General features: G+C 38.3%; 1 protein-coding gene across 13 annotated transcripts in view; it reads left to right on the top strand.

The window, feature by feature from the left end:
- The window catches only part of LOC122819845 (adhesion G protein-coupled receptor L3-like), a 265,919-nt gene that overhangs the window by 145,650 nt on the left and 95,120 nt on the right, over window positions 1-25,149 (top strand). For 6 of the 13 annotated variants that reach the window (XM_044096844.1, XM_044096841.1, XM_044096843.1 and 3 more), the window contains exons 6-7: window positions 15,719-15,733; window positions 18,515-19,315. In XM_044096844.1, coding sequence (XP_043952779.1) covers window positions 15,719-15,733; window positions 18,515-19,315 — 816 coding nt within the window. Of the gene's footprint in view, window positions 1-15,718; window positions 15,734-18,505; window positions 19,316-25,149 lie in introns of all 13 variants that reach the window. The other 7 variants (XM_044096839.1, XM_044096838.1, XM_044096837.1 and 4 more) reach the window with 2 other exon arrangements.

Here is a 25,149-nt window from a genome sequence, read left to right as displayed (position 1 = left end):
CTTAGCCATTCCAGGAAATTTGCAAAGTGATTCTTTGCTACGGGCCATTGTGGTGTTGAAAAAATAAACCTTTGCCTCAGTTTGAGGTCAGGAGCATTCTGGAGCAGGTTTTCATACAGTATCTCTCTGTACATTACTTAATTCATCTTCCTCTCTATAAAGACTAGTCTGCCAGTTAATGCTGTTGCAAAACATCCCTAATGTGTGATGCTGCGACCAGCTTGCTTCACTGTAGGGACAGCACTGGCCTGGAGATGAGCCTGGTTTCCTCCAAACATGACGTCTGGGATTCACGCCAAAGAGTTCAGTCTTTGAGTCATCAGACCAGAGAATCTTTGTTCCTCTTGGTCTGAGAGTCTTTCGTTTGTTCCTTTTGGCAAACTCAAGACGGGCTGCAATGGGCCTTTTCTGAAGTTGTGCCCAGCTCTAGGGAGACTCCTGGTGGTTCCTAACTTCTTCCATTGTCAAATGATGAAGGCCACTGTGCTCACTGGGACCTTCAAAGCAGCAGATCTTTTTTATTTTCTGTGTCCTTCCCCAGATTTTCGCTTCAGGACAATCCTATCTCAAGAATAATCAGTGGAAACAGCTCCCGTTTGAGCTTCTTGGCAAAGGCTGTGAATACTTACGTAAATGTGATTTCTTGGTTTTCTTTCTATTTTCAATAAATTGTCATAATAGGGTGTTTGTGTGTAGATTTTTGAGGAAACAGGTTCATTTAATGCAAATTGTCAGAAGGCTGCAACATAAAATGTGGGAAAAAGGGAAGCACTTTCCAGATGCACTGTTGGTAACCTTGTCTTGTTGGAATTCATGCAATTTATCTTAAGTCTATCATTTCTTTTAAGAGGAATGGAAAAATATCAGTCAGAATAATGAAAGTTTTTGATCTTGACAAAAAAAAATGTAATGGACAACTTAGGGAAGAATATTTCACCAAATATCCATGAGGGAATATGTGTCTATTTGGGCATGTATGCAAATCATTTTTATGTCAATTCTTTAAGGGTTCATGTAATATAAGTATGTCAGTGAAAAACAATGATGACTAAAAATACACTATTAAAATGGTCAAAGTCAATGACATTTCTGGCTTAAAATAGTGTATATTGGCTACTGAGTGGAACTGTACATGCTCCTCCATGCACTTCACTGTTAAGTACGACCACCTTCGTAGAACCGAACCTTTGTGATGTCTCATAAACATGACTCCACTCCAGTAGCTGACATCCTGTCTTAACCCCATCCTTTCACCTTGACTTTCACTGTTTCAGTGGTGAGATGCCAGCCTATTCTCCTAGTGGCTTATTAAAAAACTTCCTCTCTCCATTGTTCCATTCTTCTCTTGGTGTAACTTTCACTCAAACAGCTCCTCCCAAAGGTCAAGTTGATAAGAGGTCAGAACAACCGTGTCTTCCTCCTACGCAGCCCCTGCAATCTTCCTCAGCAGTAATGAAGCCCTTAGATTCCCTCGGTGGCCCCTCAGACTCTCCAGCCTGTCACACAACATCGGGCATCTGGACCTGTGTTGCCATGCTCTGCTGTTCAAGTAGCTTTTTTTTTTTTTTTTTGAGATGTTGAGAACTTGTGGCGATCTCTAACTTGAAACTTCTGATTCTGCTAATTAGTTGCACCTTCACACTGTGGTTTCCATGGCAAATTAGCTAACTCTTGTCCAGGCAGTCTATCAAAATAGTCTATTAAAAATAGGAGATGAGGTATAATTAACCGTCCTTTCAGAGAGCTGATTTTGCTTTACATGCTCGGCAGAAACACTTCAGGGTGTTCAATAGAGAAGTCCAGGAAAAGTGGAAACAGAAAGGCAAGGACAAAGATAGAGTGAATGAATAAAGGAGAAAAAGACCTGCTGGCTGTCTGGTGCTATACATAAGGCACCAGTTCCCCCCACTGTTTGTATCTAATAAGGACAAGATAAAATCCCGTCTCTCTCACAGTGGGATCCACCTCAGCTCTGTCAATTACTCCTCGCAATTTGGAAGCTAGGCCAGGATATATAATCATGCAATCAATTCTCAGATTTGCACAAAGCTGCGCAGGCTTGTGTGTCATTGAAAGTTGTCATGTAATTTGTCATATTTGCCTTCTATTTCCAGCCTGACTAATTGGTTTTTAATTCATTTTAATAATAACAAAGACATTTTAGGTTCTGCTGTTGGAATTATGGTGCAGGTTATTTAGGCAAGACATACCAAGCATATGCTACCACTCTGCACAGGCAAATAAAAGCAGGAAATTGGTGCTCTGTACATGATTATCACTTACATTAAAGCTTAGTTAGGCCTTATGTGGGGTAATTACAGAGTCTGTTCTGGACAGGTCACACCTCAAATAAAAGCCACCTTGGAGACATGGACTGGACGTTATGGTATTTAATTGGACACTGTCTGTCAGCATGGTTGTATTGTGTTTTTATATATATTTTCCCCAAAGCAACATTGTCTGTGGAGACAGTTATCACTAACCTGGAGCCAGTAACTGTGAAATTAAACTCTTAGTGAAGCATTTTTTTTTAGAAGCATAAGTATGGCAGTGCAGATGGTATTGCAGTAAGTCCTTGATTATATATGAATGCATATTTGTAAAGTGGCAATTTAGAGATTTTTTTTTTTTTTTTTTACAAAAAATTATTCAGCCCCCCAGAGTCCATATAATTACCAAACTGAGCATATGTTTTTACCCCATAATGTGTCTATACAATGACAGCACTTTTTGTGTTCAATTCAATGCTTTTACTGCGCTAATTATTCAACACAACTGCTGTGTTAAAATTATTCAGCACTGTGATCATGTCCTAATATAGGCACATTATTGGGTTGGGTTTTGACTCGGTTTGTGATGATATGAACACATCCTGAGTGCATCCCGAGAGCACTCAGAGTGTTTTGCTTATAGGTGACAAAGTAGAACTTCCTGTCAAATCACATAATCTTCTTCCATCTGATTATTTTATTCCCTATGTTGTTTGTGAGAAACTGCAAGTGGTTATGGCTTTAATCCTACAATTATTTAGTACAAGGCATATTTGTAATGAATGAGTTATTGTTTTATAACCCAACAACATCATCAGTGAGCTGTTCCTTGGTCTTCATGATGCTGTAAGAAACCTCCAATGCTTTCTTATAAGAGCTGCATTAACAAAAGGTAAATTACATACAGTTGGAATCTGTGTAGTAAAGATGCAATTGGAAGAGAACTAATGAATTTTGAAAAGGATTTGAAAAAGATGTTTCCACCATGTATCAATTTTCTTCCATTTAAGAGTTTTACGCCATTTCGTGATGGTGCATCACAAAGAATAAATTGAAGTGTGTGGGAGTAAATGTAGCAAAGTGTCAGAAGGTTCAATGCATGTAAACACTTTGGAAAGGCACTTAAAAAATGGCAAAGCAGATAACTTCCACAAATACTTATCACTTTATTAGAGAACAAGCAAATCAAAATATGTAAATTGATGAAGCCTTAACATGAGCTTAGTTTGCTTCACCACTTTGAGGTGTTTTTGCATAAATCATGCTTTATTTACGTTGAAACTCTGATCTTGGATTTAACGGCGGCTAAATCCAAGATCAGTAATTCAGCATCATCAGCATTCTACCTTCTCTAGCTCACAGTCTGTCCTCTCAGCCTTGGATAATCTCCCAGCTACTCATAAGCTTCTTGAAGAGCAGATCACCCCTGTTTGATGTAATCAGTAAATCTACTAAGCAGGTTGTCAGGAAGTTCACGGTTTTTTGTTTTTTTGTTTTCCCTTTGCCCTTGAGCTCTCCAATCTGTGTCCGTTAGATCTAGCTTTGGCGTCAACACTATGACAGCCTATGCATCAGCAAACCACACCCACCTCACTTCCAGCTGAAATGCCAGTGAGCATTGTCCAACTTGTTCAAACACCTTTTTTTGTTTCCCCTCCACCTGACTCACTGCCTCAGCTTCCTCCCATGTGTGAAGGAGGGCTGCTAATGCCACCTCATCACTCAGTGACAGCTGACCACTCCCCAGCCCACACAGCATGCCTTGATGACTGTGACTTCCTGTCACATAGATGAACAGTGGTGCTGTGACCTGAACTTGTGGCGATGATTCTGTAAAATCATTACTTTCTGATATGTCCTATTATTTTTAAGTGTAGATAGAATCATGTGGGAAAAAAGAACACCTAAGGTCCAAGGATGTTTTTATTTTTTTTTTATTTTGATATTAGAGAATAACATCACTTACCTTGTTTTATTTGGTGTGTTCTTGATTGCTGAAATGAGTAAACTTCATAGTGAGATACACAGAGCAGTCAAAACATACCAGTTAATCCCACAAGGGCTTGTTGAGAATAAAGAACTTGGAACAGTCTGGGCCTAGTCAAATCCTAGATGTTGATCTTGTTGAGATGCTATGAGGTAATTTTAAACAGGGTGTGTGTTCAAGAAACCTCTAGGACATTTCAAAACTGAAAGTGAGATTGTTGGTGATTTTAAAGACTGGTGCTAGATAAAGTTCTGGTGGTTTTTGAGTAAAACAATCCTTATTGTATTCAGTCAGGTGAAATTAAATCGCTCTTTTCCAGAGGTACATTTAAACGTAAAAGATATATATGCTTAGTAGTTAAAAATTTCCTAAAATAGAACAGAGTATTTAATGAGGGTTCAGATTTTTTGCATGACTGTAATTTATATGTTGCAGTCACACTATCATGCTGTTTGAAAGATGCTTGGAGAAGAACTGAATGATTGTTTTTGCCAAAGGGGAGCAATCATCATCATCATGGTTGCTGCTGTCATTATCACCAACTTGATTGAAAGTCGGCTTGAGAAAAAGGTTATGTAAAACCATAAAACAGCCAGTAAATGTTCCACAAATTGCACAAGGTAAATAAATAATTCATCCACACAAGCCATTGTTTTAAATTTTATTACAGCTCTGTATGCTGACATCTGATCATAAAGTACAATCACCCGTTAAATCAGTCTGATGCATTCTCCTATTCTCACCATTGTGATATTTTTCCAGGAATAAATACAGTTGCTCTTACATACAAAAAAACCTACCTTTTATAGAATAAAAACCTACCCTTCTATTATTTCCAGTGTCTGAGTGATACACTACAGTAATCAGTGGGTTCCTAATTCCAGAAGCTCCTGATGAGATTCTGCAGGATTAGTATGTAATATTATAACATGTAATATTGTTATGTGTTTGTGCTGAAACCCCTTTTATTAGGGGCAATTAAAGGGTTTTTCCATTCTTTTCTCTTTGATTATAGTGCATAGTGTTTGACAAAAAATATATTGTTCTACATTTATTTGTAGTTTTGAGTTCCCATTCTTCTGTAAAATGTACTTTTCTTTGTACTGCTATTTAATGAGTTGTACAAGAATGTTGAAATTACCTGGTTAAATAGTTGGGCTATCTGCTCCAGTAACCAACCTTTAGTCAGCTGCTTCACAGACATGCTTAACAAAGCTTGCCAACCATAGTTTTAAAGTCTTATTTGCACGAACGTTTGGTGGCTAGTCTTTAAGTTTTAGAGGAAAAGTTTCTCGTTTTAATTCCAGACCTGCTTAATAGCCTTTTTCTAGCCAGCCCACCAATATTTGAGGGAGCTCTGTCACACACTAACCTCCCTACGGTGGCAGAAACCTCCTTCAACTCCTTTAACTTTTGCAGTAGGAGAGCTGTGATGAAGATGACAAGACTATTTAATATGAGAATTTTTTTAAAACCTTGTTATCTTGATACAGGCAATCCGCCAATGATTATCCAGTAAATTTTTATTCATTATGTTTCAATATCCAGTCTTTGATGTTCTGCTTCTGTCTGCCCCTCAGTGACCTGCGGTTATGTTTACCAGCCAGTGACCTGAAAACTTGGGGCTTGTATTTTAATAGATGCTTACTGCATTCTGAAATGTCAGAATATATGTGACATAGTGCAAATGTGCTGGGACAAATAAAAGTGACACAGCCCTCTTGCATGCTCCTGTTTACTTTAGAGAGCTGCAGGTTTTTCCAAAGAGAGAAGTCTGCCAGGTCTGGTAAATAAGAAAACAACTAAACTAAAATAGCATCGCTTTTACCAAAAAATCCAGTTTGGAAGGCAAATATTAGACATAAATTCTAGTGATTTAGAGTGGTACATTTTAGGGGGTTTTTTTGTTTTGTTTTTCAGAGAATTTTTCAGCGCTATGGATTTTATTTAACAGTAATTCAACAGGAAGGAGGGAGAGAGAAAGGCGGAAAGACATGCGGTAAAGGAACCAAAAACAGCACTCTAGAACCGCACTTTATAAATTGTGATAAATCATTTGACTTTTAGTCAAACTATCAAAACAAACAGCAACGCCTTTCACCTGCCCAGAACGTCTCCCAACTAAAACGTACAACCTCCTAAAGTGACAGTTAATCCAGTCAGGCTGACCTGTCTTCAAGCAAAACATCTAGAAGTGCTGAAAAGAGTTTCAAAAGTCAATTTTCTCCTCCAAATTGCTTTCTTTGTCAAGTCTTCTTTTAGGTGTAAAACAAGACCTTTGATTGAAATGTAGTATTAAGAATGGCTCATTAAGTTGTCAGCTTAGCATATTCCTTACTTTAGGCAATGTTGTCAACATAACAGCCAGCTGCTTCTGTGCTGAGCTGCCTATGTGCACAGTTTGGTCACTAGGTGCTTGATGCTAGCCATGGTGTTGGTCGTTAGCTTTGAAAACATGCCAATACTTTTCTCGGCTAGTACCAAGAGTAAAGTATCAATCACAGATAGAAATACTTCAAAAATTAGGGTAGAAATACCTTACAGAGATAGCTAGTAAAGAAATAGCACTATGAATGTTAACAATAAACTTGTCTTTAGGAATGTATCTACTGCTGTTTTTTTCACAATAAAGACAATAAGTTAGATGCAAAAGAAAAAAACATGCTGAAAATTATAGACAGCTTGATAAATGCTTGGTTTGGTTAGGTCAACAGAATTGTGAACCAGTATGTAGTTGGTTAAAACAAATTAAATTTCCTTCAACTAATTAGTAAAGTTAATAGACAAAAAACCTTGACTACCAGATAAAATAACTAAACAAATAAAAACTAAATGACGAGAAACCTTGATTAGTAGGTAAGTAAAGGGATAGATGGAGGAAGAAATAGACGTATAACCAAATAACTTACTTACAAAAAACAAATAAGCAGATAAATAAATCAACAGACAAATATCTTAACTCATGTGGTTAATACATAAGAAAATACATGGATACAGGAATAAATAGATATAATGGCAATCATACAACAAACTAACTGAATAAATAGAAATGTCACTTTTGGTTTCATCTAAGGATCAGGAAGATCACGTTTATGCAAGGAAATTACTAAAAGTGCTGTTGCATTTAGTACCAGGTGGGATTTACAGTCCTCTCGCAGAAAAATAATAAAATAAAAAATAAAATTCCTTGTTGAGAAGCGGAACAATTGCATGCTTAAGCAGTGATTACCAATGTGGATAAATAGCTGTGATAAAGGGGTGAATCTGGACACAGAGAAACTGTTCTCCCCCACTAATAGCTAAATAAGCGGCTGTAATCTATCAGGTCTTGATTTTCTAGCAGCTGCTTCACTATTTGCTAATAACATAAATACAGATTACACTCTCTCTTTTTTTTTTCTTGCAAAAAATCTGAGCAAATGGCGTACAAGTTGTAGAAATGTCTATAAATAATGTGATGTAATACATTGTGAGGAAAGCCTTTTTTCTCCATGTTTTTCTCCACGGGCTACAAACACACTCAGGAACCTGCTTCTGAAAGTGCCAAGTGTCGAGAATACAGCACTAATTAGAGACTAGTATCCTCAGGGGTTTTCTTTTAATGATCACCCTGTGAATCATAGCTAATTTACTATTCTCTTGTCTTTCTTTATTTTATTTTTTTAATTTCACTTGTGCCATACTGCACGCATATAGTGACTTTAAAAAGTAGTCATACCCCGACTATTTTACACTTACAACATTTGACTGTTTTGTTGAGATTGTATGTGACAGATCAAAATGTACCTGTATTCACTACATTTGTGCACACCAACAAGTAATTTTACTTTGGTTCCGTTTTGCTCTAAATAAAATGATTTTAAAAATAAGAAAAGGGAAATCAATTATTTTTTTTAATATTTGTATTTATACTTTTTTTTTTTTTTTTTTTTTTTTTTTTTAAGAGTAGTTTGTTTTATTGTGATACCCTTAAATAAACTCCAGCACAACAAGTTAATCAAAGCATGTATAATTTAATCAGTTTAACTTCAACTGTTCTCTGAGGGACTCAAAGATTTTGTTGGGAGCATTAGTGAATAAACGGTACCAAGAAGACCAAGGATCACAACAGATTGTAGACAAGTTTAAATGAGTCAGTTTGTTAAAACAATCTATCAAGGTTTGATCATTTAACAAATAGCTGCTCAATCCATCATCTAAATTATGTTTGTCCATCTAAACAGACAGGAACGTTTGGAAGAAGAACATTATTACATATGTAGTAAAGAGGCCCTTGGTTTAAAAAAAAAAAAAAAAAAAAAAAAAAAAAAAGCTACTGCTAGAGAACTTTGGTCTGTGGAGGTTGTTCACCTTTCAGATACACATTCTACCAGAGAAGCAGCATCCTGCATGTTTCAGATGTGAAATAATGTCTGAATTTCTTCTAATGCACGTCATCAAGTTCTGGAACACCTTAAGCATACGGGACACTGGTTTTTAAAAACTGCAATGGGAAATCTATGATTTAGAGGAAAAGGATGTACATTTGCTAGAATGGCCTAGTCAAAGTCCCACTATTGAGAGTTGGTGGCAGAAACCTTACAATAGCTGTTTGCTGGCACTCTGTCCAATCTGATTAAGCTTGAGTTTCTTGGGAGGAGAGTATGGGTGAAAGTTTCAGTATCTGGATGTCCAGCTGTAAACCAGTGAAAGGTGGTTTTATGACATTTGAGTTAGGTCAGTGAATGCAATTGCACAATATACTTTTTTGACTCTTATTAAAAGAAAAAAAAAATAGAAAACCGTGTATCTGTTTTTTTCCAATTCACAATTTTGCACACCTTAGTGTCAGTCCAATAAAATATCTTAAAGCTGTTTCTAACAAGGTCTTTGAGCAATTTTTGCATTTTTTCTCATGAATCTCTTCCTGGTTTCAAGGTCTTTACAAATTGAGCCATATTTTAGGTGCTCCAGTTAAGTTATTATTGCTCCGGCTGCTGCCATGTTCCACCAAAGCATCATTAATTGTGTTGCTCTTGGATTCCACATGTCATCTCACTCTCTACTGGTCTGCACCTATGTGGCTCGTTTAGCATCTATTTCCTGCACCCGTCCTTCAAAGCAAGACAAACTCAAACATGCAATCTCGCAGGATGAGGAGATGCTTGCACACTGGCGGCAACCTGAATCGTCAAGGTTATTAGATAGCATGGTTCTTTCCCCTGCAGGCGGGGGGGACCAGCAAAGCGACAGAGACAGAAAATAGACGCTAGGGGAAGGAGATTGAATAAGTGTTTGAAGGTAGCACAAAGAGATCAGACAAGTGGTTGAAAAGAAAAGAGGGATGTTTAGAAATGGAACCTGTAATGATGGTTTGGGAGACACAAGTGCCGACTGAGGGAGATGATAAGGGTGGAAGGGGGATAAAATGAGTGGGAATACAGAAAAAGAGAGATGGGGGGCCCGCTGTGTCCTCCCCCATCCTTAGGCACATGCTATTCAAGGCCCTGTAATCTGTGTCATTAATTAAAAAGCTGATGGGATGGAGTTAAGGAGGAGGAGGGAGTGGGGGGTTCACTCTTCAGCTCATTCTTTGAGACAGAAGGAAGGGCTGGGGAATCTAAGGGGAGGGTGCTGCAGAAAATATTGCTGCCATTTTGCCATGAATCTCTATTAGTGCCTAATGATACCATTCTGATACCTCTCAACCATTAGTGTGAAATTGAGAAGCATTAATTATTCAAATGAAAATCCATACAGCTGCCACGCATATGACGAGGTCGGCTCACATTGGCGGCATCGGAGGATATTTAGTTGGAAGCAGATCGCACAAAAACTGAAGTGCGCCATTACCCCGTTAGAGAAATGGTTCTGAAATTATGGGAGGCAAAGGAGCAGTGTTTTTAGCTTTGTCTGCCTTTCTACAGTTGATCCCAAAATTATCCCTTGAGGGATTTAGACGTATGTCTCTTAAATGATACAGAATATTAGTGAAAGGAGTATCAATTTAAAAGAAAAGGTATTTCTCTGTTTGAAAATTGAAAATAACAACAAACTTCTTGTTCTAGTGAGCAGCACGTTTTCAAGCTTGGTAAATTTATTTTATTAAAAGCATCCTGCTTTTACTAGGTTGGACTGTGATTTTTTTCATCAGAACAGCCTCAAGTCTTTGTTGCTTAGATTGCTTTGTTATAAATGGTGCATTATCCTGAAGGAAGTAGCCATTAAAAGATGGGTGGACTGGTCCAAGAGATGGACATGGTCAGCATCAGTGGTTAGGTAGACTCTGTTGCCTGTAAGATACTCAGTTGGTACTAAAGGGCCAGTGTAGTGACAAAAAAAAATCCCCCATACCATCACGTCACCACCAGATGCATCAACCCACTTGTACAACACAGCCCAAGCTTTTTTGAATAGTTATGACCTTAAAATCTGAACATCCTGTAGCTGTGAATGATACTCATTGGACCAGGTAATGATTCTCCAAACTGGGTGACCTAGTGCTGCTGTACCCCTTTTCTTCTATAGAGTATTGATGGACACTTTTAAAAGGCAGTTAAGGACTTTTTATTTCATCGACACTTCAGAGAGACTGTCGTATGTGAAAATATCAATGGGTCATCAATTTTCATACTCGGATCAGTCAATCTGACACCAGCAACCATGTCATGTTCACAGTCACTCTAATTCTCTTTCTGCCTCATTCTGAGGCGTGGTTAGAACTGTTCGATAGTTTTTTGAGGTTGAAATTTATTGAGTTTTTGCTGCTTTGTGATGAACCGATTTGCTCTTTGTGTTCACAATTAATTGAACAAGCATACCTCATGAAGCAAATGGTGAGTGTATATTGTATATGCAGTCACAAACTGGTATTTTATTTGGACAGATTTTGAAAATCCGCCAGCAGTGAGAAATGTCATGCATGAACTCGGGAGCCTCTTCAGACACTTTAGAAATTGATAGTAGTTTTAATCACAGCTGCTCTAAGAAATTAATTTGTATCTTCAAAATCTATTTTGTCCACTGCAAAACAAAACTTGGGATTTTCATTAGACAAAACAGGTTGGACTGGGCATCCTTTCTTGTTTGCTATTTGCACCGGTTTGAACAAGATGTTAGTCATTCTTGGCCAATCTTAAGCTGAAATATTGTCAAGTCTCATTCCTGTTGCTTTTGGCTATAAATAGATAATAATTGCTGCTGGTTATCTTTCCTCTCAGGCAGAAATGTAGCCATTTTCTGGATTGAAGCAGTACCACCTGGCCTTCCCACCACAAAAGCAGTTTGCAATCATTTGTAAAAAGGGGAGTTCAAGTAAAGCCTGTAAACTACTCGAAACCCAAACCTGGCCAGATTGAATTTACATAAGGACCACTTGAGTACGCACAATAATCTATTCAGCTAATTTTTCTCTAACGCTATTAAGTGTTTTAAATTTAATTATGAGTAATGATGGACCGGTGAGTGATTAACCTTGGTCTCAAACTGTTGTCGTTACACAGATGTGTCTTCATCATTTTCAAGTATGTTTTTGCTTCCCAAAAATTAAACTGAAGCTTTTTGCATCTGCCAAAGGGTTTTCAAAATGCTGAAATGAAATATTTTTAACATCTTATCAAATGTATGAGTGTGAAAGTAGATAAAGAATTGTTTGTTACAACTTCTTTAGCTAGTTCTCAAGGACTTGTTTTGGTGAAATTATGACAATTTTTTTTTTTTCCTCTGATGCAGGAATATATTTGAAGTGGTCTCTTAGAAATATTTGTGTTTTTTGAGTGTCTTTCATATGAGAGACAGGGGACAAAAAAAAAGACAAGGAATATTTGGGGAGGCGGAAGGGATGAGGGAGCTAAGTGTCTTTCAGTGACTCAGTGACAGCCGTGACCAAAATCGCATTAGGGTCACAATAGAGGTGGTGGGGTGAAGTAAAAAAAAGCTTTTCAAATAAATCAATTCTGCCTCTCTCTTTTTTTTATTTTCCTCTCCGCCACTCCTCTTGTGTCTCCAGCAGGTTAAGCAAAACATGGACATCCAAGAGCCGAACATCTCAGTTATATCTCCATCTGAGGAGAAACATGACCGGACATGACATGAACAAATTACTCTGAATGTACAAACGGCGGGCCTTACTGCAACCCACCTCGGCATCGTCCGGTCATGGGAAGAGCCAGCGTTGCTGGACCAAAGCCCAGGGAGCGCTGTGTTTCCTTGTTGGGGATTTCATCCACATCCTTTACTCCCTTTCTCACACCATCTCCCCCGGTGATTGCATCGTATACTGGCTTCTCACATCCCCACCACTAATGCCTTTTTTTATAGATCATTACCCCTGTTCTCCCCTCGCCACTGTTAGCGATCGCTCAATCAGAAACACAGGCCTCCCCCGTGGTCTTTGCTATGTGGCGGCCGCCCCAGGGAGGCAAGGAGGCGTCGATCAGGGCATGTTTAGGCTGTTTGCTTTGATTTGATGCATGGGGTCCATATGCAGCTCCATGTTTAGTGAATTGTGTGTAGCTCTAAGCAACTGTTGCTCGTGCTAGCCGTGAACTTATTGCGCCTAAGCGACGGCTCGAGTGTTCGCTGTTAATGAGGTGTCTCTCTGTACCGGTGCAGGGCTTTATGATCTGACAAACAGACAACTTGTTGAGAGGTTCTCCCTATTATTTCTCCCTATTTTTCCCACTTGCCTGCCTGATTCTCTTCATCTCATTGGCCTGCTGCCTCGCAATAATATATTTCTCATCTAATAACTTTCCCATCTTTTAAACTTCACCCTCCCTTCACCTAGCTGCTGACCTCCATACCTCACTCTCTGGAGAAGAGCACTCCTGTAATCTCTGGTACCAGAGGTTAATCCTATCTTATTAGATGCTGGATTACTGGAGGGAAAGGGGCTGAAGCCGGTATGCTGGCTGGATGCTAACCCGAACCTTTAAATGTGAAAGATAGCCTAAATGCTTTGCCTGACTTAAGGAGCTTGTCTAAGTGACAGAGATCAGGCTCTTTGTTGTTACAAGTTTGATTCCATTTCTTGAGAGATATATATTAAACAAGCCGAGGCTGTGCCAGCTTTATCAAGAGGTGTTTTAGGGGCCATTGCAAAAGTGTCAATAGCATCCATTAACATTCTATAATGCATGGTTTTCAAAATAGTTTGCAAATAGAAATGTGAAATATGTGTCATGCATCTTCATTCTGGTCACTCTGGTGGTTCTACAAGTTGCAACAGTTTCAAGATGCAATTTCTAAAGTATGTCTCTACAAGGTTTGCAGACCTAAAGGCTGATGATTTTGTCAATTTTTCTTTGCAAAAATAACCAAAGGTCATTTAAAATGAATGAAACGTCCATTTTCAAATGTTCATAAAAACTAATCTTGCCACTCCCCATTGTGAGTACATGTTTTGATATTACACATTCTATTTTATCTACGACTGTATGTTTGTTGTACCATTGAAAGCCCCAACTTTTTTCCAACCTTAACTTTTAGCAGCATCTGAAAGATTTTCTTCCAGGGAAAGAATTGTACTTTCCTTAATAGTTGCAATGTAACGAAATCTGAAAAACTTGCTCTATGCATGCTTTTGCAAGACACTTTCTGTGCGGTAACCCACATCAGGTTAAGTTCTTCATGAATGTGATTTTCTCCATGCTTGAAACATGAGTTCAACTCTACAGACTGCTTTGATAAGTCCATGGATTTTATATTCTCTTGAAGCTTTTCGCAGATGAATGTGTGAGGAAGCATGCATAGAGGCGCCAGACTGATGGTTTTGCCCTGTTTAATATTTATTCTTCTCTGTCATTCGGTTTGCACATGTTTGATTCGGAACTCTACATCTGGTTGTAGATAAATATTCCAAGATGTGTAAAAACCCTTAATATGAACAAATGGTTTATTGCTCTAACAATAACTTCGCACTGAAAAAATGTGAAAATCCAGCCCTTAATTTGACTCAGTTTTCTTCAGTGGTGAAAATATTTCTGGGAAATGATTGTATTTTTATAAAATCACCCCTCCAATAATTAATGTGACCCTGGTAAGTCCTGTCAAACAAAAGTAATGAAGCTTTTTTCATAACTATGAGCAGTGTTTACCGGAATTTCTAGATAATAATAATGTTCCTTTGTTTCCCTCGGGTAAAAGTTATGTTACACAAAGGTGAAGTTGTTTTCACCACTCTTGAAATCAGAAAACATGTTCAAGAAAATCCGATGGGTACGAGAAAGTTCAGTGATTAAAAAGAAGCAAATCTCCAAATATCATTTACAGAGGAGTTCAACAAATGTTCTGGTGTGAGATTATTGATTTGCTGCGGCACCACTAGGTTTTGAGGGTGTTGTATTTGGGCCAAGAATTATTTTGTCAACTTCTGATGAACAAAAAATGTTTGCTAATTGGCTAAAGAGAAAGATTTCCTCTGAAGGGTTTGCTTTTTTTATGTATGTAGCAAAAAAGATTTTTAAAGTGAACCTCTGAAGCTCAGTCTGAATTAGGCCTGCATTGGGCCTATTTGTAGTCATTAATTGGAGTAAATAAAATGAGCTATCTCTTGAACGTAGATATTCCTCTACTCGCTTCATTTATGAGACAAACAATTTCTACATAAAAACAACACCTCATAGATCTACATAAGGGCATCTTCACTGCGGTATATGGATTTAAGCCTTTGCAATATTGTCTTGTTTACAATGAATTCATATATAATTCCAAACAGTGAGTTATGTCATTTTCATTTAATTAGTGACATTTCTAATCCCCTAAACAAATTTGTTTTTCTAGAGTTTGAAATTTGACCACATTTCAAGCAAAATTTATGTTTCAATGTGAAACAAATAACCATAAAAATTATGGAAATTTTTATTAAGGTTAGCAGTCCAGTTGTACTACTCAGTGTAAATGTAGACAAGAAGATCATTTGACAATAAGTTTTGCTCTTAAGTAAATTTTTAGACCTTTTCTAGCAGTTGATTTAGAGACATAAACACTGATGAACTAAATGTCTGTCCTTTAATTCAATATGTCATTTTGGAGGTCATCATGTCTCAATGAGAACTTTATGTTTTAAGCTGATTTTTTAGTTCAACCAGTATTCTGATGTATTTTTTTCTCCTGGGTCATGGTCAACTGAGATTTAAGCAGATGACTTGGAGGAGTTTATTCTTTAAAATCAAAACTTTAGACCATTGCAGTTTAGTTTTATTACATTACAGAAGCATTCCTTAATTTCATTTGAAACTCTTTTAATATTCCAGGGGATGCACAGTTTAACTATTGTTTCTCATTTGATTTTGCCTCCTTTTCAGCAAGCTTCTTCTCTGGTTTCATATTTGGTATCTCCCCTGGAATCTTATAATCAAATATTTACTGTTTTTTTCCACTAACCCAGTTCTTCTCTTGTTCTTTTATTTGACAGTTCCTACAGTAATTAATCTGTTCTCTATTTTTCTCTTTCTTTCCCCACCTTCATGCCTAAAAATAGAAGTGGAGCAAAAAGGTAACTAAATGCCAACAACTTTTGTTCTTTTTGCTTGTTGTTTTTTCACCTGCTTTTCCATTCTGTGCTTTTGCATGTACTGGTGATGGTTCGCTGCAGATGGTTTCTGGCATACTTTGTATCGCGGTTGGTCAGTCGGGTTACATATGTACACTTCTGCACAGAAGGTTAACTGTATTCAACACGAACGTGAATGTTGGTTGAATGTTCCCTAGGAAGGAGAGCCAAAAACCAAAGATTCATTGTAGATTTTAACAAATGTTTGGTGTTTGTGCTCATATCTAGCTTTTAAGAATAGTTCTAGATAAGTCAGGGCCATCCAGAGGATCAATGATAGCCAACTTTAATTCAAGAGTGGAAAAGTATTGTTTGATGTAAAAGTTAGAAATTGTAACCCCAAATTGTTGTTGTAATTTGTTGTTGTAATTTTTAACAACTGCATATGAAATCATTGATTGACATACAGTATATAATCATTCCTTCATGTGAAAAACGCTGTTACAAGCCAGCTCCCAGTGGAAATCCCATAACACCGACATGTTTTTATTCCCTGCAATAACGGAAAATTATTCCAGCTCTGCTTTATCAGCTGCATACTATTAAAGCAGAAAGCTATACGGCATGATCAATAGCTTGTCCGATGGGCTGTCAGCATATTTCAGATAGCTCTAACGTGATGATGGCTATAACCTTCAGGGACTTGCCAGTCAATACAGGAGATAGATTATTGCAGTTGCAGTCTTACATTATCAGCAGTGTATGAAGCTTGACTTCATACATTCTAAAGCTTCTGAAATGAAACTGAAAGATTGAAGCTGGAGATGAGAGTAAAATCAGACCTTAATGGCTGGACAGGGAATTTTCAGGCTACCGTAAATATCTTCTTTTTTTTTTTTTATTTTGGCAAGGAAATAATGACAAATATAAGTTGCTAGGTAAAAAAAGAAAAAAAAAAACATGAAAGCTACATCTGTTTTGCTCTTCTAATATTTTTCATGCACAAGCCTCCATTTCTCCTGTCACATCATTAAAAAGCACCTTTATTCACAACCCACGTTGAGCCCAGAGTGCTGTCAGAACAAAGCATACAGACTCTGACCTCATAACCTAGCACGTCTTGAGTTTTTTTCTTTATTATTATTTTACCTCTCCCAAGCAGAGAAAACTGCTCCCTCAGCATTTAGCGGTGCAAACGCTGAGATGTGTGCTGAGGCTCTGTGTCACCGGGACGCATCTCGGCGCGTTTTTCACCCTGCAGGTAGACAACATGTTTAATCTTGGGAGATTACATAAAGGGGGGGGGGAGAGAGGCCTCTGTCTTCCCCGTCTCTTTCTCCCCCTTCAGAGCGGGCAGCTTGCTGGAGCTCGAAGCTGTCAGCGCTCTGTCAGGCTGCTGCCCCATTTTTACTCAAATCACCCATCTCAGCCTGCTCGCACACACTCTGGGCCCAATCATAATTTCATTTTGCTATCTTTCTTGTGTTGAATATTGTATTTATAAATCTACATTTCAAAGGGTAATTTACTGTGACATTCCAGGCATTGTAACTGAGAATTCAGATGTCACCTTTTAGAAAAGAGAAAATCATTATGCCACAGTCCACAGTAATCAATAGCTAACTGAAATTGGCTTTTTTTATTTTTTTATTTATTTATTTTGTTTTACAAATGGTATTTTCTATTGACCATCCTTAGCTGCACAGCCTCAGCTTTGCTTGATTAGACCGCAGCAGTAACCAGTTTACATACAATTAGTTTAGTGTCTGTGTGTAAGGAGCTGTAAATCATCACTCTGATTAAAAACGTCATTCGGATGAAATAACGGAAAAGCAGTCATTATAGAAATGATGTCACAGTAATTTATTTATTTATTTTTCTTTTGATTTATTTCATTTTCTCAAAGAGCCTGCCTTGGCCAATAATTGCCACAGAGCCATTCATCAAAATTTGGGATGTGTGTGTTTGCTTAATGCTTTTCTTTTTCAGACTCCCACTATCAAGAAAGCAGAAAATTCAATTAAGCCATTACCACTTCCACTTTTTTTTATATTTCCTTGTGTAGAAAAGTTGTTGCATGAAGACAAAGGGGGGGAAAAACAAACAAATTTTGTGCTTGTGTGTAGGCGAGTAATGGTGCATGCTGTTAGTTTTAGCAGTGTCTCTGACTCCTTTGTGCTCATGAAGTCAGGAAACATAACCTTCACCAAGTTTATTATCAAACATGTCAAATTTATTTAGCAATTATGTCAATAATTTTTTCAAGGTCAGGGAAACAACCTAAACTAGAAATAACCCTTATCTTAGAAAAATTTAAGTCCACAAAAAATGTTAAGACAAGTTTTGAAATCCCTCTTATTGTGTGCTGTCAGATAATACTTTCCATGATTTGTCAAAAGGTATTTTCAAAAATGGTTCCAAGATTTCTAGCATTTTTTAGTGTTGTTCACAAAAGTAAATTATTGTACAAGCACCACCACAAAACCCAAGGAACACAGCAGGCATGTCAGCGACAAAGTTGTGGAGACTTTTAAGCAGGTTAGCCAAGAAAATGTATAACTCAACATCTTATAAAGACATGGCCACTCGCCTACATAGAAAAAGGAGAGCATTGATTAAAGATGGAGACAGGTTAATCTGGAGAACATATAGATATATCTACAGCTCAGGCAGGAATATCTGTTGACTAGAATATTTCCTGTCTCTTTTTTTCATGTGTTTCAATTGAACTAATTCCTGGCAATGTAACTCTGTGATTGTCTTTCCCCATTTTTGGCTCCTCAGTATTCCTGTGCCCAGGGCTTCTGCGCAGGGTATACCAGAGCGAGCACCTGTTTGAGTCAGACCACCAGTCTGGAGCCTGGTGCAAGGATCCTCTCCAGGCTTCTGATAAGATCTACTACATGCCCTGGACGCCCTACCGTACGGACACCCTGACTGAATACTCCTCTAAAGAAGACTTCATTGCTGGAAGGCCAACAACAACCTACAAGCTGCCACATCGTGTCGACGGCACAGGCTTTGTGGTATACGACGGGGCACTGTTCTTCAACAAGGAGCGCACACGCAACATTGTCAAGTTTGACCTGCGAACTCGCATCAAGAGCGGTGAGGCCATCATTGCCAATGCCAACTACCACGATACCTCTCCCTACCGGTGGGGAGGAAAGTCAGACATTGACTTGGCTGTGGATGAGAATGGACTTTGGGTGATTTATGCCACTGAGCAAAACAATGGACGGATTGTCATCAGCCAGCTAAATCCCTACACGCTGCGAGTCGAAGGGACCTGGGACACAGCTTACGATAAGCGTTCGGCCTCCAATGCTTTCATGATCTGTGGGATCCTCTATGTAGTGAAGTCAGTCTATGAGGATGATGACAACGAAGCAACAGGGAACAAGATTGATTACATCTACAACACCGAGCTCAGTAAAGATGGCTTTCTAGACATACCTTTCCCCAATTCATACCAGTACATTGCTGCTGTGGATTATAATCCCAGGGACAATCTGCTGTACGTGTGGAACAACTATCATGTTGTCAAGTACTCGTTGGACTTTGGAGCACTGGACAACAGACTTGGTAAGAAAATATTGTTATTCTTTCACTTGATACAATAACTGCCATATAATTTTGAACAGTGATGGTTTTTCAAATGAACAGTGTGACTTACCAACCAAAGATGGCCTCATGGCCTTGAGGGCACAAAATGAATGTCAAAGGTTGATAGAAACATAAAACAAAAAAAAAAATAATTCTGATTGAAGCTATTTCTTTTCTTCTTAAGCTATTATTTGTTAAAAAATATGTTGATTTTAAAACTCCTTGGCCTGCGCAAGATGATGACGCTTGTGTCTACCACGTAGACCACACTGACGTAAATAGTTTTGAATGTGGTCATCCAACACTCAGTTCTGCAATAAAGCAGTAATTGGTGTGGGATGCGACCAAAGGACGTTCACTTCTATGTTTTCCTGTGTTTTTGGTTGCCGTCTTATGAATAATTATATATATATATATATATATATATATATATATATATATATATATATATATATATATATATATATATATATATATATATATATATATATATATATATATATATATATATATAGCTGGCATTAGTTCAAAAAACTTTAATCATGCAAATGACTTAATCATGCAAATTGAAGACAACTCCTGTGCTTCATTATCAGTATCACAGAAGGTTGGCAGAACTTAAGCTGGGTCACATCTCTGTTTCCTGAATGCAGAAAAACACACACTCACACATACAGAACAACCATCAAGTTTGCCTTAAGGGAAAATTCGCTTTTCTGCATTAGATATTCTAAGCTTGCCCTTGAAAATGTGTAGGTCTTATGTTCATCCCCTAGTAAAGCACCATTAGAAGATGTTTGTGTGAGCTGTGCTCACCACAAGCTCGTCATGCTACACCGGTATCATTTAGTTCAAAGTTTTCATAAAAGTCAGCACCATTCTTGAACACATTTATTAATGGAATGTTTTGAATTGTTTAAAAAGTTTGTTAGGGTTAGGCTGCATTCAGGAGGCTGCCGAAATGCTTTTGTATTAATTCACTCCTGTGAAGGGCTGTTTTCTTTTCCCCTAATATCTAATGGAGAATGATGAGAAAGCATAAGCAGAACTACAGTAATTTTTGACTAATGTCTCCTGGGGATTACCTCTTTCTGATTTAGACTTTTAATAAGCACTCAGGCAAAATCCTCTTCAATGTATTTTAGTGGGTTGCCTGCTCAGCCAAGTTGGGCTCATTGAAAAGAAGCATTTTTCTCTTAGTGGTCTTTTAGTTTTTTGTCCTAATTATTTTATGGCGTTGAATTTTCAGCTGCTGCTCCAGGTCTTTGCTGTGTTTAATCTAAAGAAGAGACTGCCTAAAAGGCTTTTTTTTCTCTTCACTTTTGCCAAATGGAAATTTAAACATGAATTTAATGTATTTAAACATTTTCAATGTGGAATTGCGATATCTGTTTTGAAAAATGCTGTTGAGTCAGTCTACTTCAGCTGATGGAAAGATAAATACAGGATGTTGATTTCAATTGCTGTGTGTAAACCTTCGGTATTATGCATCTCTGTTTCATAGAAGAGTATTCAGGCCTCTCCAAGGCAGCGCACTGAGCTTATTTTATTAGAACGAAATAAAAAAATACTAGATTAGAGTATTCCTTTTTCCACTAATAAGTTGACATTTTCACCCAGGTTTAATAAATCTTTGAGATCTTATAGCCCATACTCGCAGCTCATATAATAACACTTTCCGGACATTAAGGTGAAAAAAAAAACCCCAAAACACAGCAACATTTGTAAAACTTTCTTGAGAAGACCAATTTCCACACTCTGTTGTTCTTTTTATAAATCGGAGCACATTGGGCGGCTTATAACAGGAAAAAAAAACAAAACTGTTTTGACACACCAAGGTAATTCTTTGTGCTATCTCATCAACAGCTCTAGTCAAAAATGTCACAAGTTATTTGACTGTGAAATCCCTACTCCTGTTTTTCTTCTCTGGTGCGTTTTTATACCTGCAAGCTAGCAGGTGAATTTATTTCCCTCAGCTGACTCCAACTTTTTCCTCAAAATTGTTTTTGGTTTTTTATCGGAAGTTTTTTTTTTATATATATATATATATTCGCAGTCCCGCTTTAACACACCCTATAATATATTCATTCATTCAATACCAGTCCACAGTGTTTGGTTTTGAAGATATACAGCTCCTGCATTGTAATTTGTTGTGGTTAAAGAGAGCGAAATAGCATGTGCTTCCCAGTTTGAATCACTCTTCACCTTTTAACAGCGATAGACATTTTTTATAGACACACAAACATTCTGCTGAAAATGCTTTTGCTGCTGTTGCTGAATAGGCTCCCCTCTAAATAACCAGCTGCATGAACATAGATAGTAAAATGTTACATTAAGTAGATGGATGGAGTCGGAAAACAACTATAAATGTCAGATAAACAGATTAGCCAGGAAGAAGAAAAGTGATTGATTGGACTCTGATATGATGAACCCTCCAGTTTGAGCCATTTTCAGACGTATTCCAAGTACACTTAGTATTATCTTAGTATCTGCACACTTGTCTCCTTAATTGCCTAATTTTGAAATGGCAGTACAATTACACCTAAATTGTTTGAAGCAGCATCAGTTGTACCACTTCAGTGCCCACAAATTAGTCTGTATTTCCAGCTTTGTCATAATGTTTGTTTCCTGCCATGCTGATGATGCAAGGAAATCAGACAACACAGGGCTCAAATTTCGGATGCTGCTCTTCACGGGGAGTTTAAGAAAGCCACTTATGTGATCATTTGGTTGTGTTAGATTCATTCAGTGAGCCCAAATTTTGGCCGGAAAGAGCCAACGGTCCAGAGAGTCTGAAGTTAATGTAGCATCGTCCTTTTTGCTGCCAGCACGAGCTTGTGAAATTTGATGCGGTGTCACGATCACAGTGCCTGTTAACACTCGCAGAAAGGTGTTGTTCTCTGATCGGGCTAACACTAGCTCATTTCCTCTTGTGCTTCGCATCGCGTGAGCACATGGCTGACCTGCAACATCAATGGAGCGCAGAGGATGATCAGCAGAGCAGCAAAGATGAGGCCAGACCCACAGCTGAGGCCGGTACTCCACAACAAGAGGCGCAGCACAGCACAGGCATTTGGCTCAGGCTTTGTAATAGTGTTTGCAATGACCAAAACATCGAATGTGGACATACCCCCCCCCCCCCCCAAAAAAAACAAAACAAAAAAAACAAAAACAAATGCACTGTAAAATAACAAAATCAGCCACTATTTAAGAAAGTATAGTAGTGTGAATTCAGTTTAAATTAAACTGAATGAACATAAATGCATTATTATGCATTTATAATACTGCACTTAAATGCAATTATGATTTCGTGAGAATGAAAACCATTGAATTAATTTTATCAAATATTTTCTGGGTGAAAAAATGTCCAGGCCCATTTTCCTGGTTCCATGAAAAAATTATAATTTAACAACAAATTTAACAGGAAAAACATCCCTCCATCCATTTTCTAATCACCCTTCGTCCCTAATGGGGTCGGGAGGGTTGCTGGTGCCTATCCCCAGCTAACGTTCCGGGCGAGAGGCGGGGTTCACCCTGGACAGGTCAGCAGTCTGTTACAGGGCAACACAGAAAACAGACAGGACACACAACCATTCACACCTAGGGAGAATTTAGAGAGCCCAATTAACCTGACAGTCATGTTTTTGGACTGTGGGAGGAAGCCAGAGAACCCGGAGAGAACCCACGCATGCACAGGGAGAACATGCAAACTCCATGCAGAAAGACCCCCGGCCGGGAATCGAACCCAGGACCTTCTTACTGCAAGGCAACAGCTCTACCAACTGCGCCACTGTGCAGCCCAGAAAAAACATCAACATTTTAAATGATAAAAACAAAACAAAATGAATGTTCATTTAAAAACATCTACAAATGTTTCACAGTTATTGCCTTTTGGGGCAGGCATGTTCTATTACAATGGATGAAACTCATTGTTTATCACCTATCCCTGACCCCATTCTCCATGCAATGTTCACCTTTTTTTAATTAATTCTCACCTCTTCCGTGTCTGTGTGACTCACCTCAGCCATGTCCTCCATGAAGAGCCGCGCTTTGATTGTTTCAGAGCATTAGACCTCTCTGGACTGCAGGTTTGAGAGCTGCGTGGAATTGGTGTTGAAACTTCAAGTAGTGGAAGTGATGGCCACTTGTCATGGCCTCAGCTGAAAAGAAAAAAAAAGAAATCAATGACTAGATTTTTCTAGTGATTTTTTTTTCCAATTTTATAAGAAATACCATTGGCAGTAAATAGATATTGAGTAAGCTAATATAGGCAGGGGTTAATATTCAGCAAGATGTAGAAGAAGGTAATTTGGTCAGATGAGATTAAAACAGAACATTACTGAACATCATTCTGTGGGGTTGAACATTCATATTCTGAGCATCCACTCAGAGCTTCGATGGAATGGCTGACATCACATATAATATGTGTTAGAAGACTTAAAATTTGATAAGTTTTAATAATTTTAACACAATCATATTTATTTTCATCTTGCACTGCGATGTTCTTTTTTTTTCGATGGTCTTTGAAATGCTCGGATTGTAATTCTGCTTGAGGCCAGTTCGAATTCTAGAGAATTACTTTGCTGATGGAAAAACTTTTGAACTACATTTTTATCCTTAGCTTTGGTTAGATTATTTTGTCTGAGGCTTAGATTTGTTTGAATAACCTACGTGTTGCTTGTCAGAGTGAGCATGGGGTGAATTGTAAAGACAACAGCAGCCGCATGAGATGATGTTCCTCGGTGTCTGTCACCTTTTGTTGCTGTCTGAAGCACTGATATTGTTTCGCAACATGAGAATATAAACAGTTTTTTGTTGTTTTTTTTTTTTCCCCTGCTCTTTGTCTGTCAGCCAATATGTGGAAATGTCAGTTTAATTCAGCCTTATTTTCCAAAACCTTATTGTGATTTTCAGTAGAATTAGAGTTTGTGATTATTAAATGTCTGTTAGTGTTGTCCTTGTCTGGGAAAGGCTATTTCAGAGTAACCTGTCTCTGAGGCACCCCTGTAGGCGTTCCTTATGTCTGTGATAGAATAATCTTTTCATTGACTCATGACTGGTGCATAGATCGGGGCACAATTAATATCACGGATACAATCATTGTCTGGCAGTGCTGTAATTTTGCCACGTGTTGCCATCTGTTCAGGGCATGCTGCCAGCACTCACTGGCCTGGAGGGAGCTGCCATAGCTGGCTCGCCGACCTTCATGCCGGAAACAGCCAATGTTTTGGATGCTCTGGCCCGTCCTGGCTCAGTTTGGAGGAGCCTGACACATGCTAAATTGATTAAGAGCATCTAAGCAGTAAATGCCCATTGGCAGAATTGCTGCAGGAAACCTGAATATGACTCAGCATGCTCTGAAAGCCACAAACTGTCGCCCCTTTTTGGCTTTTAGATGCACACAGGGGCATGTTTTTCATTAGCTGCCATTGCTTTCAATTCAGCGCCATCATGCACATTCAAATGCCGCCCTGCAGTTGCTATAGGTTTGTCTTGTTTACAGGGCCTTGAGGAATATAGTGCCATGTAATTCAGACCTAAGTACTAGTGGCCTACAAAAAAGTAGCCGTTGCATTCTGTCTGAAGCCTTTTTGATGTCGAGGCTTAGGAATGTAGGCTAAATGCTTATTTTCAGGCTACGCACGCTTATCACATGCCTGCTGCACCTCTTGGAGAGGGCAATTTTCTCTGAGGGAAAGTGCAAGGTTTAGGATTATAGTTGCGAATGATTCATGGAGCACACACAGACTTCAGCACAGCCTCGTACAGAAACGCATGCACAAATGCTTCTACGAGAAAAGCTTTAATGATGC

This window comes from Gambusia affinis, linkage group LG18, assembly GCF_019740435.1.
Source record: "Gambusia affinis linkage group LG18, SWU_Gaff_1.0, whole genome shotgun sequence".
Lineage (NCBI taxonomy): Eukaryota > Metazoa > Chordata > Actinopteri > Cyprinodontiformes > Poeciliidae > Gambusia > Gambusia affinis.
Note: the sequence above shows the minus strand (reverse complement) of the source record. Positions and strands in the feature narration are given on the sequence as shown.